The sequence below is a fragment of the Chanos chanos genome, chromosome 8 (genome assembly GCF_902362185.1).
Source record: "Chanos chanos chromosome 8, fChaCha1.1, whole genome shotgun sequence".
NCBI lineage: Eukaryota > Metazoa > Chordata > Actinopteri > Gonorynchiformes > Chanidae > Chanos > Chanos chanos.
This window is the reverse complement of record NC_044502.1, coordinates 44,662,868-44,679,669: the sequence shown is the minus strand read 5'-3', so window position 1 is coordinate 44,679,669 and position 16,802 is coordinate 44,662,868. Positions and strand designations below refer to the sequence as shown.

At 45.1% G+C, this 16,802-nt stretch overlaps 1 protein-coding gene across 1 annotated transcript in view; it reads left to right on the top strand.

Annotated features, from left to right (window-relative positions):
* LOC115818566 (F-actin-uncapping protein LRRC16A-like) overlaps window positions 1-15,538 on the top strand; it is a 94,058-nt gene extending 78,520 nt beyond the window's left edge. Inside the window, exons 31-39 of the mRNA XM_030781966.1 lie at window positions 2,996-3,013; window positions 5,974-6,040; window positions 6,264-6,457; window positions 6,782-6,891; window positions 7,047-7,500; window positions 12,275-12,311; window positions 13,030-13,272; window positions 13,852-13,950; window positions 15,357-15,538. Coding sequence (XP_030637826.1) covers window positions 2,996-3,013; window positions 5,974-6,040; window positions 6,264-6,457; window positions 6,782-6,891; window positions 7,047-7,500; window positions 12,275-12,311; window positions 13,030-13,272; window positions 13,852-13,950; window positions 15,357-15,538 — 1,404 coding nt within the window. The remainder of the gene's footprint in view (window positions 1-2,995; window positions 3,014-5,973; window positions 6,041-6,263; window positions 6,458-6,781; window positions 6,892-7,046; window positions 7,501-12,274; window positions 12,312-13,029; window positions 13,273-13,851; window positions 13,951-15,356) is intronic.
* Window positions 15,539-16,802: the final 1,264 nt, after the last annotated feature.

The following is a 16,802-nucleotide window of genomic DNA, read 5'->3' as shown; positions in this document are numbered from 1 at the left end:
CTGGATCTGAGGGTGCATGATGACAGAGTTTTCAGAACATTCTGGAAGGTTAAGTAAGGGTAAAAAAGCTGCTGCTTCCCTTTCTCTGTATACCTCCTGCCCCAGTGAAAAGACTGACTCAGCTCTCCAGTTAAGTCCCAGTCGAATTTCCATTCACTGGAGAGACTTTCTCTCTCTCTCTCTCTCTGGAGCCACTCCTGTATACCTTCAGCCAATCCAGGCTCACGTTGGTTCTTTGGACTGGGGCCCCCTCTGTAATCCTTAAACTGCCATTTAGGCTCAGCTGGCACTAAGGACAGCTCAAAAGGAGAGCCTGTAATGCTTTGCTTTTTCCAGCGTTTATGAAAGTAAGCGCTTTTCACTCAAATTTTCATCACCCTCGGCTTTAAGCCTGGCCACCAGCTACTGAGGGCCAGCTGAGATCAGTTAACTTAAGAAGGGGCACTTTGGGATTTTATCTAATAACGAAAAGTGCTGGAGTTTATCTTTCACTGCTTACATATGCACCTCCCTGCTCCCCCACCCCCCCCTAGCAAGAATAAGTGGCTTTTTCACTAATGTGAGAACAGGTTGGTGCATTTAGTTGGTATTTTGTGACTTTTCTTTGTGCTTTGTGACAGATACTGACATCCCCTTTGTTTGACGTCAGAATGGGAAATATATTATCCCACAGCCACCAATTCATTAACTGAATGAACTCAGTATTAACGGCAGGAGAACCACCGCCTCACTCTTTCGTACTGTTGATAGCCAGGGGACAGTTAGCCAGCTTACTGTCTCTTGGAGTCAGACTGTAACTGATTTTCCAGATCCCTTAACCAAATTGTTCTCTTAAAAGGTTTTGAAGTGGCCTCGCTGTTGACTCTCATATGAAGTTTACAAAACCCATTACACCACTCTATGATGACTTGACCAAAACACACCCACACAGACCTGGGAGGACTATTCCAAGTATGTGTTTTAGTGCCTAACCCGGCTAAGTTAACTCAGAGTGAGTAGGTAAACCTCCTAATAGAAGAGCCCTATGGCTTTGTTCTAATAGGGCTCTTCTATTAGGAGGTTTACTACTTCCTTTGAATAAATTTAGCCGGGTTAGTCACGAAACCAAGTACTTGGAATACTCCCATGATTCAGTCAGATAAATTCTAAAGTAAGTAAAGTACTAAGTAATAAACAGGCAAAGGGAAAAAATGTAGCATGTGCCATCACTGAAGTCCGGAGCTAATTAGCTAGCTTGCTGGCGTCACGGTGGGTTTGGAAAGGGAATAGTTTGCCTTGCTTGTCATGTGTGATTACACTGTCCCGGAGGCCTGTTTGCTGGGCGATCTGGGACGTAAAGTGAGTTCATGAATAGATAATGGAAGGTAACTGGGCGAGTTAGTTAACTCAGAGTAAGTAGTAAAGCTCCTAATAGAAGAGCCCTGTGGCTTCATTCTCCCAGCAAAACAAAGCCATAGGGGCTCTTCTATTAGGAGGTTTACTACTTGTTCTGAGTTAACTAACACAGAGATTTCACTAAACCCGCTTTCTGGAATACCCACCCCCCACCCCCCAGGTCTGGTCTGGCTCACACAGTGTGTAAATAGGGTTTTTTTTTTTGAGAAGGGTCTGACTGACATTATCAAGAATTTCATTGCTGATAATGATGTCTACATTGTTATCTAGTAAATGACAATAAAACTTGAAACTTGGACTGCAGAGCTGCAGTTTTACACCAGCAGTTTCAGGCCAGTGGCCGATCCTCTAACCCTAACCCTAACCCTAACCCTAACCCTAACCATACAGTCGCTAAGAGAAGCCAAAAAGGTGAGCGCATGCGCTGAATGCCACTGGCCTGAAACAGCTGGCGTGAAAGTGCTGTTAGGCGTAAAGCTGCGGCTTTTTGGCTCTGCAGACACTATTTGGTTTTTCAGTAGCGCTCATTCAACAAGATCGAACCGGGTCGTCGTAAAATTTTACCGTCTTGCGCGCCGAGTGCACCAATCATCTAAACGGTGGCTATAAGAAGGATGTTTGAAAACTAGAGTGTGTTTCCCATTAACGCAAAATCAGAAGCATTATTCTGGAACCACGGACCAAGAGCTAACCCAGCCGGTTTTAAGAATATTTCCACCGTTAAACTGCCCGTATACTCCATGCGTACTCAGGCAAGCCATTTCGTTGCCTAATTGCGGCGGCGGCTATTATGAACACGCATCATTCGAATCAGATTGAATTGAATGAAACTGTCATTAAGGAAAACAATGCCTCTTAGTCCTTAATGACTCACAGTCGTATCTCAGGCCAGCCTCTGTTTGTTTGTTTACCACCAGGTTGCTATGTATGTGTGAGCCAGACCATTGGAAACCAGCGTACAAAGACGTCCTTGTCCTGCAAGTGTGTGAATCGGTTGTTTTTCAAATTAGTACCAGTGCAGAAGGGCAGTAAAAACACTTTTGTTTGACACTGAATCCTTGAATATTCATTGAATATGACATGCGTTATTGTGTGCACTATTTGAATGTTTATTGTGTGATACAAAAATACTGTATAGTCATTTTAATGTATAGTCTTTATGACAGCTGAATGACAGCTCAGTGAAACCTGTTCTGTTTGTTTGTTTCATTTTGTTTGGTTTTTTTTGTTTCAAAATTCTTGTTTACGTGTAAACAGCTTACGTGTAGCTGTGCTGATGCGAGCCATTGGTAAAGCTGTGTTTGTGTTGGGTGGTGTCTGCGTACAGTAGGCCTGCATGCTCTTCTCATCTTCTCCGTGTCTCTCAAGTCCTTCCCCTCTTTTCTGAAAACGGGATGAAAGGAATGTCTCTTCTGTCTTTTCCCTCCGGTTTTCTTTCACCATCGAGTTTTCACTTCTCAACTCTCCTTTCTTTTCTCTTTGCCCTGTCTCTCCTTCCCGACCATCCCTTTCTCTCTCTCTCTCTCTCTCTCTCTTTCTCTCTCTCTCTCTCTCTCTCTATCCCTTTCTCTCTCTCTCCCTCATCTCTCGCTTCATGGAGACTCTGTGCTGCACCAGTGTAAGTAATGCCTGTGTGTTTCTAACTGTCTCTCTGCCTCTCTCTCTCTCACTGTGTCTCTCTCTCTGTGTCTCTTGTTTGCCTCACTGTGCACTGTGCCATTAGACACCAGTACTGTCCTGGTCCTGTTGTCTGTTTCACATTATCAAAGCTGTTATCTTCAGACTCCCCCTGAAGGACGACAAGCCCTCTTGCACTCTTTCTCTACACCCCCCCCCTTCTCTTTTTTTCCTTTCTCTCTCTCTTCTACCATGAGACGATTATCAAGCACAGATTGATGGTTCAGCTGGAGATTGAGCCCCTCCAGCTCTCTGTCTCTCTCTCTCTCTCTCGCCCCCCCCCCCCCCCCCTCGTCTTCCTCCTGTGCAGATGAAAACTCGTTTCTGAAAGATGACTTCACTAAGGAGCTTCTTTTGGAGCCGCTGTAGGAGTTTTTATCTGCTCACTGATACACTAGAGCCAGTCCCACAGGCTGCAGATTTACACACTATCTCTGAGGAAGTATCTGCAGCCCTAAAAACTTTTCTTTGATGGATGTTGTGTGTACCTGTGTGTGTGCGTGTGTGTGTGTGTGTGTGTGTGTGTTAGTGCGTGTGTCTGTGTGTGTCTGTGTGTGTGTGAGTGCGTGTGTCTGTGTGTGTGTGAGTGTGTGTGCGCGTGCGTGTGTGTGTGAGTGTGAGTTTGTGTACGTGTGTGTGTGTGAGAGAGAAAAGGCGCTGTTGATAACATTCCCTCTCCACCACTGTATCTGAGCAGTTTTGCTTTAAAGCACCAGTGTTGTCATGTCCACTCAATCACCTCAATCACTTCACTTCACCTGAAAAATCCATTCACACAACGAGAATAAAAAGACCCTTTAAACAGATCTACAGTGTTTGGCTGGATATATGCAAACGTATATCTTGATGTATAAATAGTGATTGAAGAGGAAAATCCTAATTGGTTGGATAGTTTGACAGCTACACAAGTCAAGAATAAGTGATGTTTTGACTTCTCAGCTTTGCATTAACGCCATTAAAGACAAATCATTTTGGGGTTTTTTCATGTCACGTAACTGCACTGCTCTGTTTCTGTAACCTGATGGGTTGCCTTTTTTTTCCCCCTCCGCTATCTCAGAACATGCATGTTTTCTCTCTCACAAGACAAGAGAGGGTACTTAGCATACGTCTCACCAGCTGAAGGTTTTCTGCTCAGGGCTTGAAAAAACATACGCTAAAGTGTGTTTCACATTCATCATTCCTCTCAGGTTTCTCTGAGAGCATTGATAGAGTTTACACAGACACTGTCAGGCAGGCTTAGAACTAAATCTCATTTGTGTGGCAGTTTAGTGTAAGAATGCAAGGCTATCAGGCTTCATCCTGACAAATAAAATTTCTCTGAAAAGTTCTTTAAAGAATAAAAAACAAAAAAAAACCCCAAAAGAATATGAAAAACAGACACCTAAAAACCACGGTTACCAAACACTTTGAAGAAGCCTGTGCAGGTTTCGTCATCGTGCCAGGGGAGGTTTTTTCTTCCTGTGCTTTTTCAGCTACAGTCAGTCATTACAGAATTTCTGTTTTAAAACATTTGCGTTGGTGGACATATTTCTCACATTACACCATGATGACCAAACGCTTTTTCTCAGTTGCACCCATAATGAATCCGAGAGGGTTTCATCACGGGTAAGATTTATCATAAACCATGCGTTGCCACGGTATCGTAACTGGTCCCCAGCGCGATGGTACGTGTCCTCGGGTTGGTCAGGAGACTTAAAACAAAAAAAGAAAGAAAAGAAAAGAAAAACAAAGCGTCCTCCCCTAAGGTGATTCACACCTGAAAGAGCTTCATTCCTGAACTCAATTGAGCCTAGCTTAGCATTAACAGGCAATTCATCTTTCTCCCACTGTCTGAGTGACAGGGCTAATGTCTGTGGAGGAATGGAACTTGAATATCAATGCAGTGAAATGGAGAAGAGCAGTAGGCCTGCACAGCCCGGGAGCGCATTCACAAGCTTCAATCTGCACTTTGTAGATACTGTATAGCTAGTTGGCGGATTTCCTTCAAGGCTACACGGCTAGCATAGCTAGCACTTGACACCTGGGGAAGTTTCTTAATGGAAAAGGTCACAGTATCTTTTCAGCAGTGATTTTCTCCGCTTACAATAGCTCTTTAGATGGGAGTTTAATGAACTGATCAGCTCTGCCTTATGTACCACTCAACTGTGTCCAGCCAAGAATAGTGTGAATTGTTAACAGTCCTGAAACTCAGCTGTCATGGCCTGTGGAATACATTACATCCCCATTTAAAGGGCCTGTTTACACTCTTAACACAGTGATGAAAATCCCCAAAAAATGGGTGAACTCTCGTTCAACTGTGTTTTGTTTGACCCTGGTTTTGATTTTTGTTATTTTGCGGTTACGTGGACATTTTCAGAATATGTAGCGTCATTATTTTACAATAGGAGATAGGGGAGCAGCTTGTTTGATGACAAGTCTTGAAATATAATGGTTTGGATCAGATATCAAATCTGACCGACCAAAAATGCAATACCGGGAATCAGGGTTTTTTTTTTCGTGTGTGTGTATGTGTGTGTGTGTGTGTGTGTGTGTGTGCTCTAATTTAACAGCCACAATAATTTTAGCACATCCAATTTCCCGAGAAAGGGAGAAAAAAAAATAAAAAAGACAGACTGTCAGGCTGATAAACAGTTGAGGTTTATGGTCAGTAGGAATGCAGATAGCCATCATAACTGAGATGAAAGTCATGAATGTGGTTGAGGCCTTTGACATGTAAACCAGTTATAAAAACCTCACTCTACGTGCCTGCAGTAAAGTACACCCCACCTGCATTTAGCTCAGTGTTTGTCTAAGTAGCCTGTATATACATAGCGTGTCCTCTATCGTGGAATGTTACAGAAATGTCAGGGTATAGATTTGATATTCATTCTTCATTTTTTTTTCACTCCTGCTTCTTTACAGATGACCCCAAAGTCTAAGAGGAAGAGTATACATAGCCGAATGCTGCGTCCCGTCTCCAGGGCGTTCGGTGAGTGTTCAGTCACGTCAGTAAGATCTTGGGCGAATGACAGCACTGACACTGAAATTAAAGAAACAAATTTGTGTCGCAACAACTGTGTGGTGTTTAGATTTACACAGAAACAAACGTGACCTTATAAAAAGGTGGTGAAGCTGGGTGACCATCAGCGATGCAAGAGCCACTCTGATATTTCAATCCTTTACTCCCATTGGCTCTCTTTCCTGTCCGTCAGAGATGGAGTTTGACCTCGATAAGGCTCTGGAGGATGTTCCAATCCACATTGAAGATCCTGCCCCTCCCCCAAAGCCGGAGAAACGGCCGTCGGGGGTCATGGGTGAGCTTCCGTCGGAGGAAGGGAAGAAGCTTCAGCACTACACGAAACTCAGACCCAAGAGGAATAAGAAGCTTCATTCGAACAAAGTGCCAGTGAGTAGCCCCAGTCAACCCAGTCAGCAGCCCAGTCCAGCATGTAATGGTGTTCACTCTATTGGCAGTGACCCATCTTACCTCGGCCTGTCATATGAGACGTACATTGTTGTTGTTAGACAAAAAGTCGACTTTTCTCAGACAATTACGCAGCGATATCGGTTATCTGCTAACGTTGTTGAATATTGAATTGAAGCCACTGGAAATGAATTAGCAAGCGAGCGGACAGCAATGTTGAAGACAAATTTAAGAGTGGGTCAGGACTGAATTGATGGCACTGATTGTTTACCGATAATGAGGGGCTCCTTTACTGTCACCTCACAGCAGGTCAGTAATGCACAGTCACAAGAGGGGGAGCAGAACGGCCTCATGGGAAGAGTGGATGAGGGAGTGGACGAGTTCTTCTCCAAGAAAGTCACCAAGATGGACAACAAGTTTGTTTTTCTCCTGATAGCAACCTGTCTTTTTTTTTTCTTTCAAGTGGTGTTTATAAGTTATATACTTACGACTTCTTCTCCATCTTCTGTCTTTTTCTTTCTCTCCGTTTCTCTCTCTCTCTCTGTCCCCGATCCCTCTGTCTCATCTGTAGACGCCCTTCCACGAAAGCCGCCGATTCGCAGGACGGCGAGAAGAAACGGGACTCGCGTAAAGGTGGTTTCCTCAACCTCATCAAATCGCGCTCCGCTAAATCGGACAAAGACAAGAACCAAGCCCAGCCCAGCCCCGCCCCCGCCCCCGCTCAGGCATCTGCCCCAAGTCTGCCGACCCCGCCGACCTCTCAGGCCGCAGAGGAACCCTCGTCGCCGAAGGTCTCGGCCCGGAGCGCGGCGCCGGACGCCAAGGCCAAGCCGCAGCCCCAGCCTGCGGATCACAGCAGCAGCTCCGACCGGTCCGAGGAACCGAAGACCCCAGACTCCGTGGATTCGGAGCCCTCGGAGGGAAGTCCCCAGGCAGGACGCCGGTACGGGGTGCAGGTGATTGGCAGCGGCCTCCTGGCAGAGATGAAAGCCAAGCATGAGAAGAGAGTGGCCGGCTCCCATAAGGTGTGTAGAAAGTACTGTGGGTGGTTCTCATGTCTTTTCCCTAATTATGAGTTTGTGTCGCATCCATGGGAAAAAGTCCTGTTAAAACTGATCCCAGAACAGTTACTGTGAATCTAATGTGTTTTCTTATATATTAGAGCTGGGAGTTTGCCAGTTTGCTAAAGGCTCTTGTTGGCTGTGTGTTTGTTATTGTAGAGTAAAAAAAAGACTGACTGGAATCTTAACACTCTATGTTCAGATCTCTAATGAATGTGTGTTTGGCTGTTATTTGTAGCAAGATGCAAGAAGTGCAGGGATTTGAATGCATTGATATTGAGTTAACTAGGGTTTTGACATATGCATGTGGTAATACTGAACATTTGAGTTCTCAGCTGGAACCCAAATGTGGTGATTTCAGCCTCTGTAAAGCTTTTGTATAAAGCGCTGAGACTGGAGTCTTCACACAATGTGGTTGATCAGTCCCAATGTGATAGAATTGCTCCACCTAGTGGCCCAAACATCTAAACACACACTGGTTTGTATTCAGGATTAATGTTCTCAGCTGTAGTATGAGTATACATTAATGTGTAATAAACGGAGCAGGAGTAGAGGAAAAGTGTGTTGTCCGTTACATTCCCACTGGAGCAATACATGCACTAAACCTAAGGGTTTTCCCAGCCTGCTGTTTTAACTACAGTTTTTACAAGGTAAATGATAAGAAATGATTGTTTGATAAATTTAATTTAAATATGTCTTATCTTAATACGCTGTTCAGTCACGCACTAGACCGAGCCCGTTTTCACTGAGTGGTAGGGAAGAAAAGTGTGATCTATCTATCTGTCACTTGAGTATTTATACCTACCCTATATAGTTCCGTTCTAATTAATTAAATGACCAAGTAAATAAAACCCACTTATGGCCTTCAGTTGTAGGGATGCAGTAAAGTCCCACTTGAGCCAAACCTTGAAACTGCTCATCCAAAACTCCACACTTCCCTTTGGCGGGATTTCAATGGCACGTCTCGTCAAACTGTCCCATTCTTTCCTTTCGATTAATGCTGTTTTCCCTTCCTTTTCCGGGGGGTTTCTGAGACAGTCAGCCTGCAGGTCGGAGTCAGAACTATAACAGTTTATTAAGGACCAGAGAAACGGAAACTGTGATGCTACGTGTGCGTTCATCGTTTCAGCCGTGTCACAGGGTCTGGATTAGCCCCAGGGTCTCAGGGTTTTGTTATTGCTCACAGGGTGTAAAAGTCTCAGGGTTTTGTTATTGCTCACAGGGTGTAAAAGTCTCAGGGTTTTGTTATTGCTCACAGGGTGTAAAAGTCTCCGGGTTTTGTTGTTGCTCACAGGGTGTAAAAGTCTCAGGGTTTTGTTATTGCTCACAGGGTGTAAAAGTCTCCGGGTTTTGTTATTGCTCACAGGGTGTAAAAGTCTCAAGGTTTTGGTATTGCTCACAGGGTGTAAAAGTCTCCGGGTTTTGTTATTGCTCACAGGGTGTAAAAGTCTCCGGGTTTTGTTATTGCTCACAGGGTGTAAAAGTCTCCGGGTTTTGTTATTGCTCACAGGGTGTAAAAGTCTCCGGGTTTTGTTATTGCTCACAGGGTGTAAAAGTCTCCGGGTTTTGTTATTGCTCACAGGGTGTAAAAGTCTCAGGGTTTTGGTATTGCTCACAGGGTGTAAAAGTCTCCGGGTTTTGGTATTGCTCACAGGGTGTAAAAGTCTCAGGGTTTTGTTATTGCTCACAGGGTGTAAAAGTCTCAGGGTTTTGTTATTGCTCACAGGGTGTAAAAGTCTCAGGGTTTTGTTATTGCTCACAGGGTGTAAAAGTCTCAGGGTTTTGTTATTGCTCACAGGGTGTAAAAGTCTCCGGGTTTTGTTATTGCTCACAGGGTGTAAAAGTCTCCAGGTTTTGGTATTGCTCACAGGGTGTAAAAGTCTCAGGGTTTTGTTATTGCTCACAGGGTGTAAAAGAGCTCATCTCAGAGACGTCTGGCTGATTTGGCACAGTTTGTTTCTCACAGCTCTCTCTGTGTACCTGCCAGTAAATGTTAAAGGTGGGATGAGAAAAAGAAACACCTGATTCATTTGAACAGAAACACAGTAGAGTCAGGGCTGGACGTTTGTTTTTTCAGACAGGCGCCACGGCAGAGTTCAGATTTTTCTCAACTGCTCTGACCTGACTGGGTGTAGCTGTGATGACAGACAGGGAGAGATGTGTAGGGTGTAGCTGTGATGACAGACAGGGAGAGATGTGTTTGGTGTAGCTGGGTGTAGCTGTGATGACAGACAGGGAGAGATGTGTTTGGTGTAGCTGTGATGACAGACAGGGAGAGATGTGTTGGGTGTAGCTATGAGACAGACTGGGAGAGATGTGTTGGGTGTAGCTGGGTGTAGCTGTGATGACAGACAGGGAGAGATGTGTAGGGTGTAGCTGTGATGACAGACAGGGAGAGATGTGTTTGGTGTAGCTGGGTGTAGCTGTGATGACAGACAGGGAGAGATGTGCTGGGTGTAGCTGTGATGACAGACAGGGAGAGATGTGTTGGGTGTAGCTGGGTGTAGCTGTGATGACAGACAGGGAGAGATGTGTAGGGTGTAGCTGTGATGGTAGCTGTGATGGCAGACAGGGAGAGATGTGTTGGGTGTAGCTGTGATGACAGACAGGGAGAGATGTGCTGGGTGTAGCTGTGATGGCAGACAGGGAGAGATGTGTTGGGTGTAGCTGTGATGGTAGCTGTGATGGCAGACAGGGAGAGATGTGCTGGGTGTAGCTGTGATGGCAGACAGGGAGAGATGTGTTGGGTGTAGCTGGGTGTAGCTGTGATGACAGACAGGGAGAGATGTGTTGGGTGTAGCTGTGATGACAGACAGGGAGAGATGTGTTGGGTGTAGCTGTGATGACAGACAGGGAGAGATGTGTTTGGTGTGGCTGTGATGACAGACAGGGAGAGATGTGTTGGGTGTAGCTGTGATGACAGACGGGGAGAGATGTGTTGGGTGTAGCTGTGATGGTAGCTGTGATGACAGACAGGGAGAGATGTGTTGGGTGTAGCTGTGATGGTAGCTGTGATGGCAGACAGGGAGAGATGTGCTGAGCTCCACTGATTCACAGAGTGGTGCATGTCTGTGTCAGGGGGCCTGTCAGCAGTGGTGCTGTGTGAGTGTGTGAGTGTGTGCGTGTGTGAGTGTGTGCGTGTGTGAGTGTGTGTCAGTGTGTGCGTGTGTGAGTGTGTGTGAGTGTGTGAGTGTGTGTGCGTGTGTGAGTGTGTGCGTGTGTGAGTGTGGAGGGGTCATTAGTTTGTTATATTCTTTTTCTACCCTCTCTTTCTCTCTCTCTCCCTGTCTGTGTTCCTAGAGGGTTTATTAGTTTGTTATATTCTCTCTCTCTCTCTCTTTTTCCCTGTGTGTGTGTGTGTGTGTGTTCACATGTGTGGAACCTTTTGTATGAGTGGAGCTGTCTCAGAGGGATTTAAGGTCAGTAGATATATGGTGTTTGGATGGATTTATGCTATTATGTTTTATGGTCAGTAGGTACATGGTGTTTGGATGGATTTATGTTATCATATGGTGTGTTCTTGCCCTTTCTCCACCCATAGCCCAGGCCGGGTCATCAGACAGAGTCAGGCCAGAGCAGAACACAGTAGCGCCCTTTGTTCAGTAACGTATGCTGAAAAATCACACAGCACCCCCCTCATACAGTGAGCACGCAACACTAAAGCAAAGGGAAACATCACAGTCGCCCTGTATCCCATTGATCTTTTCCTGTTCGGTGAGTCTCGGCCGATGAGAGACACTGGAATGAACAGAGGACACAGATGGGTTTTCTTCTGCCCTGTCTGTCAAATGACAGCGGAAATGGTCTCTGCAGAAAGTCACCCCCGTCCATCTCCACTGGTTCTCTTAACCAGTCCATATATTCTGACTGGGCCTTGTCTGTGCGACGGCTCCAGCTCCCTGTCAGATGACAGACTGCTGAGGTGCTCTGATGAAAGCAGTTAAGAGTTCACGGTGTCAAAGGACACGCGCTGTCCCGACACACGAGTCGAGAGCAAAGGGGACAGAGGCAAAAATGCTCAACGGTTGGGATGTTATAGGCCTCCTTCTTCTGCCAACAGAGAGAGTTTTGTTGGGTGGCGTCGTCATTCTGTTATGTTAAGTGTGTTAGCATTAGCCTAGCCCCGTGTTTAGCCGGCTGAATGAGAGTGAATGAGGTTCATTACACGCTGCTGAGAGATGTAGTCCTTCAACGGAACGCCTGGTTTCACAACCACCGTAAAGGTTTTTTTTCTTGTGTGACTGCAATAGGCAAAGTGTGAAATTGTTTGGTTTTCTTTCTGATGCGATGTTGTGACAGAGGCACTGATTTCAACTAAATAAGACCATGGTTACGCCAGCATAAACGGAAATATTTATAGTTTGTGCAAATATTTTTTGTTTGACTCATATTTTGGGCGAAACGTTGTCAGCAAACATGAAAGTATATGTGACGTGACACCCATCTGTTTACTGTTACGCTGTTACGGTCTGATGAAAACCGTTGTCAAAACACTCAATTTATTTTCAGTTCAGTAAAAAAACAAAAAAAAACAAAAACACCCTGTTATGCCTGTTAAGTAATAGTTGAGAATGACACGTGCTTTTCCATGTGCAACTGCAAATCTCATCCACCCTTTTCCTAACACCCCTTTTCTGTCTAATCACCCTTGCGCACTCAGACAATGCGTATTAAGAACCTGTAATTGTGCTTTGTGTGGCTGACTGACTGTGGTGATCTTTGCCAGGTATCGGACCAGTCGTCCAGTCCAGATAGGTCCGACGGGCCCGGGTCAGGTGAGTGTACTTTACCTGTGCTCACTTTCCCTGACACCCCCGCCCCTCAAACACACATACACACAAAAATCCTTATCGTTAATGTCTTTACATGTGTTCAGTTTTTGTCCACGGAGCAACTCACGCTCACTTGGTCAAATGTGACGGGCCCATCTCATGCAGTTTCTTATGGCTTCAGTGTAGTCACATGAGACTACGTTACCCTTAACCTACGGACAGCGTGACAGTTCCTTTCTCATTTAACTGAAGAGCTTGGGTTGTTTCTTTGACCATATACGCCAAGCATGAGTTTGCATGTGACCACAAAATGCACCATGAGAGCAGTGTCTCGACGTAGACATTTAAAAGTGGATTTCAGCTGAAATATGGAACGGTTTTGGTACTGGCGCCATCTTGTGGCAGAAACATCTGAATGTATTGTCTATAGATACAGTGAGGCACTACGTATAGTTCAGGGTTTAGAGATTTACATCATGGCAGGCAAAGGTCTCCTATGCATGGATGGTAGAGCAATCAGGAAGTGTACAGTTTAAAGTTAATTACACATGTCCATTTGATCATACTGGTGACTCTACTTAAAGCAGATGCAAAGCATTTATAAATGGTCTAATTCTTTCATATTTACTCACCACTTTGTAAATCAGCATATGCTTGTCCTGAAGGCCCACAAATGCCCTGTGTACACAACCATATGCTTTTCTCTCGCTCCTCCGAACAGGTAAGGGCCAGTCCATTCCAGAGACCCGGTCGCCAGGTGTAACCAAGGGGGAGGGCAGCGCTGGCACCGCTGAGAAGACCCCCCCGCGCGGAGAGGGCAAACCGGAGGCCGCGCCCAAACCGAGGGCTCTCTCCGCCGCGACCCCTGCCAGTCCTAAACCACCCCCACAGAGTGCCAAGCCCAGCCTGGCTGCCCGCCCAGCTATCCCACAGAAACCGCGAACCAGCAGCTCTCGAAGTGTCGGTAAGGGCTCAAGGACTCTACCCGCTGCTCCAGCGAGGGCTGCTCTTTAGGGCTGCGTCTAAAATTAAACAGGATATCTGTTCCTCCTCCACGCCCTTCAGTACCATCACGGCAACCTCCAGAATGCTGTTTATATCTCCCAGTCCATGTTACGAAATGGTTTTACTGTTACGCCATGAGTATCGGTAGGAAGCTCGTACTTCTGATAGTGACTGTGTTGGTGAATGTGGAGTTGATCTGAAATGAAATGGAGTATGTACAACGGAGACCTGCAAAGTGATGTGGAGTTAGGCGTTTAGTTTTTCTGTTAAGACAGTGCATTGCATATCTCTGGGACTTTTAACGTTGATAGTTTTCCTAAAGCTCAATAACATTTCCTGATTAGCATTGTGACAGTACAAAAAAATGTACCTGTCAGCATACACCGCAACAGAGCCAGCCAAAAAAAAAAAAAACCCCTTAAACTTAGGAAAATCATTTTAAAACCCAGTAAAAAAAAAAAATGACAACCCAGTCTGTAGTTAGAGTAAATCGCTTAATCACTCACACATATCCTCTCCCACTCCACCTGTATCTCAGATGAGACTGTAGATCCCCCGGGCGGGGGGGTGTCTCCTAAGGCTGGAGGTCTCCCCCACACGCTGAAAAGAGCCCCCGCAGAGAAGGACGGACCCGGGAGTCCTCTCCTGACCAGCTCAGGCGTCAAGAACTCAGCTCAGGAAGGTAGCGTCTGTTTTTTTTACCTTAAAGTATATATTATATTATATTATACTATATTATATTATACACCAAGGTTTTTTTTTCAAGGAAGAATTAGTCTTCTGATATGAATGTGCGTAGATGAATTTGATTTTGATGACTGATCTTTCGTATTGGAACTCACTGTATAAAGATGTTTCTCTGCATGTATAAAGATCTTCACTGCCTTAAAAGTGTTATGTTTGCTTGTACTCATTAAATAATTTGAGTGTTTGATGGTTATATGATATCCATTGCCCTGTGTTGTACTCCTGTGTTTGTGCCAGTTTTGTTTCCTGCACCGGTGTGTAAATATTTGCTCACCTTCCTCAGTCCCTAGCCACTAGTCTTATTATTTCACGTCTGTCACTAATTACCTTTATTAAACTGTGCTGTAAACTTATGCTGATAATTAAATCAGTCCCTCCCCAATTTACTCTATTTAATGCGAACACTTTTCCTCATTACGGCATAATGACTAATTGTGTAAGCGTCTTTCCTTTGTCTTTGTAAAACGGAGCTCTGCCTCACCGGGCAGACAGAACTCGGTCTTATTCGGCTAACTGTCCTTTATTATGTTGACTCCACTTCGTCCCGGCCATTACGCTGCCCTTAAGCCATTTAACTAAATCTCGGAGTCTCCGCGCTAGCTTTTCTAAGAGCGCGAGGAAACTGCCTTCATTTCCAGACACGCGTTCAGATACGGTGTTGTGCTTACTGACAGCCTTACTGATATTAACGAGACTCCCGTATGCGTTAATCATTTGCCAAGCGTATGAGCTGGTTACAAGTGCTAATATGCTAATAAAGGCTAATTTAAGTACCTGGAGTGAGGCAATTAAAAAGTGGGCTGAACCCGCGATTTCACAGCTGATTTCGCAGGGGATGATAGTGTGTTTCAACCCTTCGCCACACGGACAGCCATACCGCTAACGGTCGCCAGAGCCCGAACCTCGCGACAACTGTCTAGCGGCTCGCCCCCGGAGGAGAGCAAATTCATGCACAAGAAGTCTCTCTCGTGGCCTGGTTAGACTCCTCCCACTCCACACCCGATCTTTCTAGTCACCCTTTTTTTTTCACTTCCTTTACCCTTTGTTGGAGTGAGTAGCGCTTCATTCGAGCCGTTTTCGGATTGTTTGAGATGCTGTTTTTAAAATGTAGTTTAATATTCTAAATGGGGCTCTGTTATGCAAAAGCTAAGCTCTTGTGTTTTTGTATTTATATATACACATTGTCACGAGTACTTGGATTTGTGTTATATTTATGCTTTAAGTTGGTTACAGCAAATCTCTCTCTCTCTCTCTCTCTCTCTCTTTCTCTCTCTCTCTGTATGTATGTACCTCCAGTGAGGACATCATCTACGACTGAAAGCTCCCAACGCACAGGACCAAGCCGCCTCAATGCAGAGGAGAGCAGCTCCAAAGTTAAAGACAAATCGGCCAACATGGACAAAGATAAAGACTCAGGCCAGGGGAGCAAGTCTGCAGATTCTGGGGAGGAAGTTGATAAGGATTTTATTTTTATATGAAGAATGTGATGAGAGACAGAGGGAGAGAGAGAGAGAGAGAGAGACCGCACCACCCTGTGTTCATGTCACATTGTTGTCAGGAACTTTCTAGACTGTTAGAGCAAAAAAAAAAAAAAAAAAAAACCCGCCTTCTGTCTCAACTGTAGCTCCACACCCATGTCTGGACAGAGACAGAGTGAGGCAAAAATGAAAATGAGATGGTGAGAGAGGGGTTGAACGTGAGAGTGTGAGTGTGTGTGCGCGCGTGTGTATGAGTGACTGTGTGTGTGTGTGTGTGTGTGTGTGTGTGAGATTCTCCGTGACACAGAAAGATGGAGTGGCCGATTGTCACGCTTCAGCTCAGTCAGTAATAAAGAGGATGTGAGGGCTGGAGCAGTGCTCTCTGCTCAGTCCGCCATGGGTTTACGCTCACTGTGTTTTTAAGACTAATCCTTTTTTTTCCCTTTAAAATTCAACCGACTGTCACTCTTTCCGCTCCGGTACTGCACGGCCCGGCTGTGACGTGCCCTAGTGCCTTTAAGACTCACTGATACCAAGACGCTTGTAATCAGTCAAAACAGGTCTCTGAAGGCGCTCCAGCTTGGCAGATCTGTGCCAAATACTCTCTATATAAATATACTGTAAATATATACAATGTGATGAATGATTGGCCTTTGCTCCATCTCTCTGTACACAGGCTCCCTTTCCCAGTCTCCACTGCTGCGTTACTGTTAGTTCTAATGAAGCAGAATGGCTCTAAGCAATACTAAGGAGACCTCACTTAACTAGTATATGCAGTTTTTAATTGTTAAAATCTCTCACTTATCCAGACCACTTGCATTTAGGGTTCGAGGGCGCATGGAGACAAGGGGTGTGTTTAAGAGATTTGGGACAGGGCCAATCGTCACAGGTACTGCAACCATGGTAACACATGGGTTTGTGTTGTCTGGATTTGTCGTATGGTCAGTCTTAGAATCCTAGTCAGATGCATGACTGTGTTCACCAGAGGCAAAAATCCTTGCTTGGTTCTGTCAGGAATTCAAAAATATTCACTTTTAATGACACATTCCACAAAATAAGGGTTTGCCTGTGAAATATTTTCTTGGTTTCTTGCCTGTAATTACAGTATGGGGGAAAAAATCAGATTCACATCTGTGTGCGTGTGTGTATGTGTGTTCGTGTGTGTCTCAAATCTGGAAAATTCAACTACTTTGAATGTGTTGATGTTTTGCTTTTCCTATTGTTCCAGAAGTTTTTCAGATTATCAGAGCAGAATAGTACACTT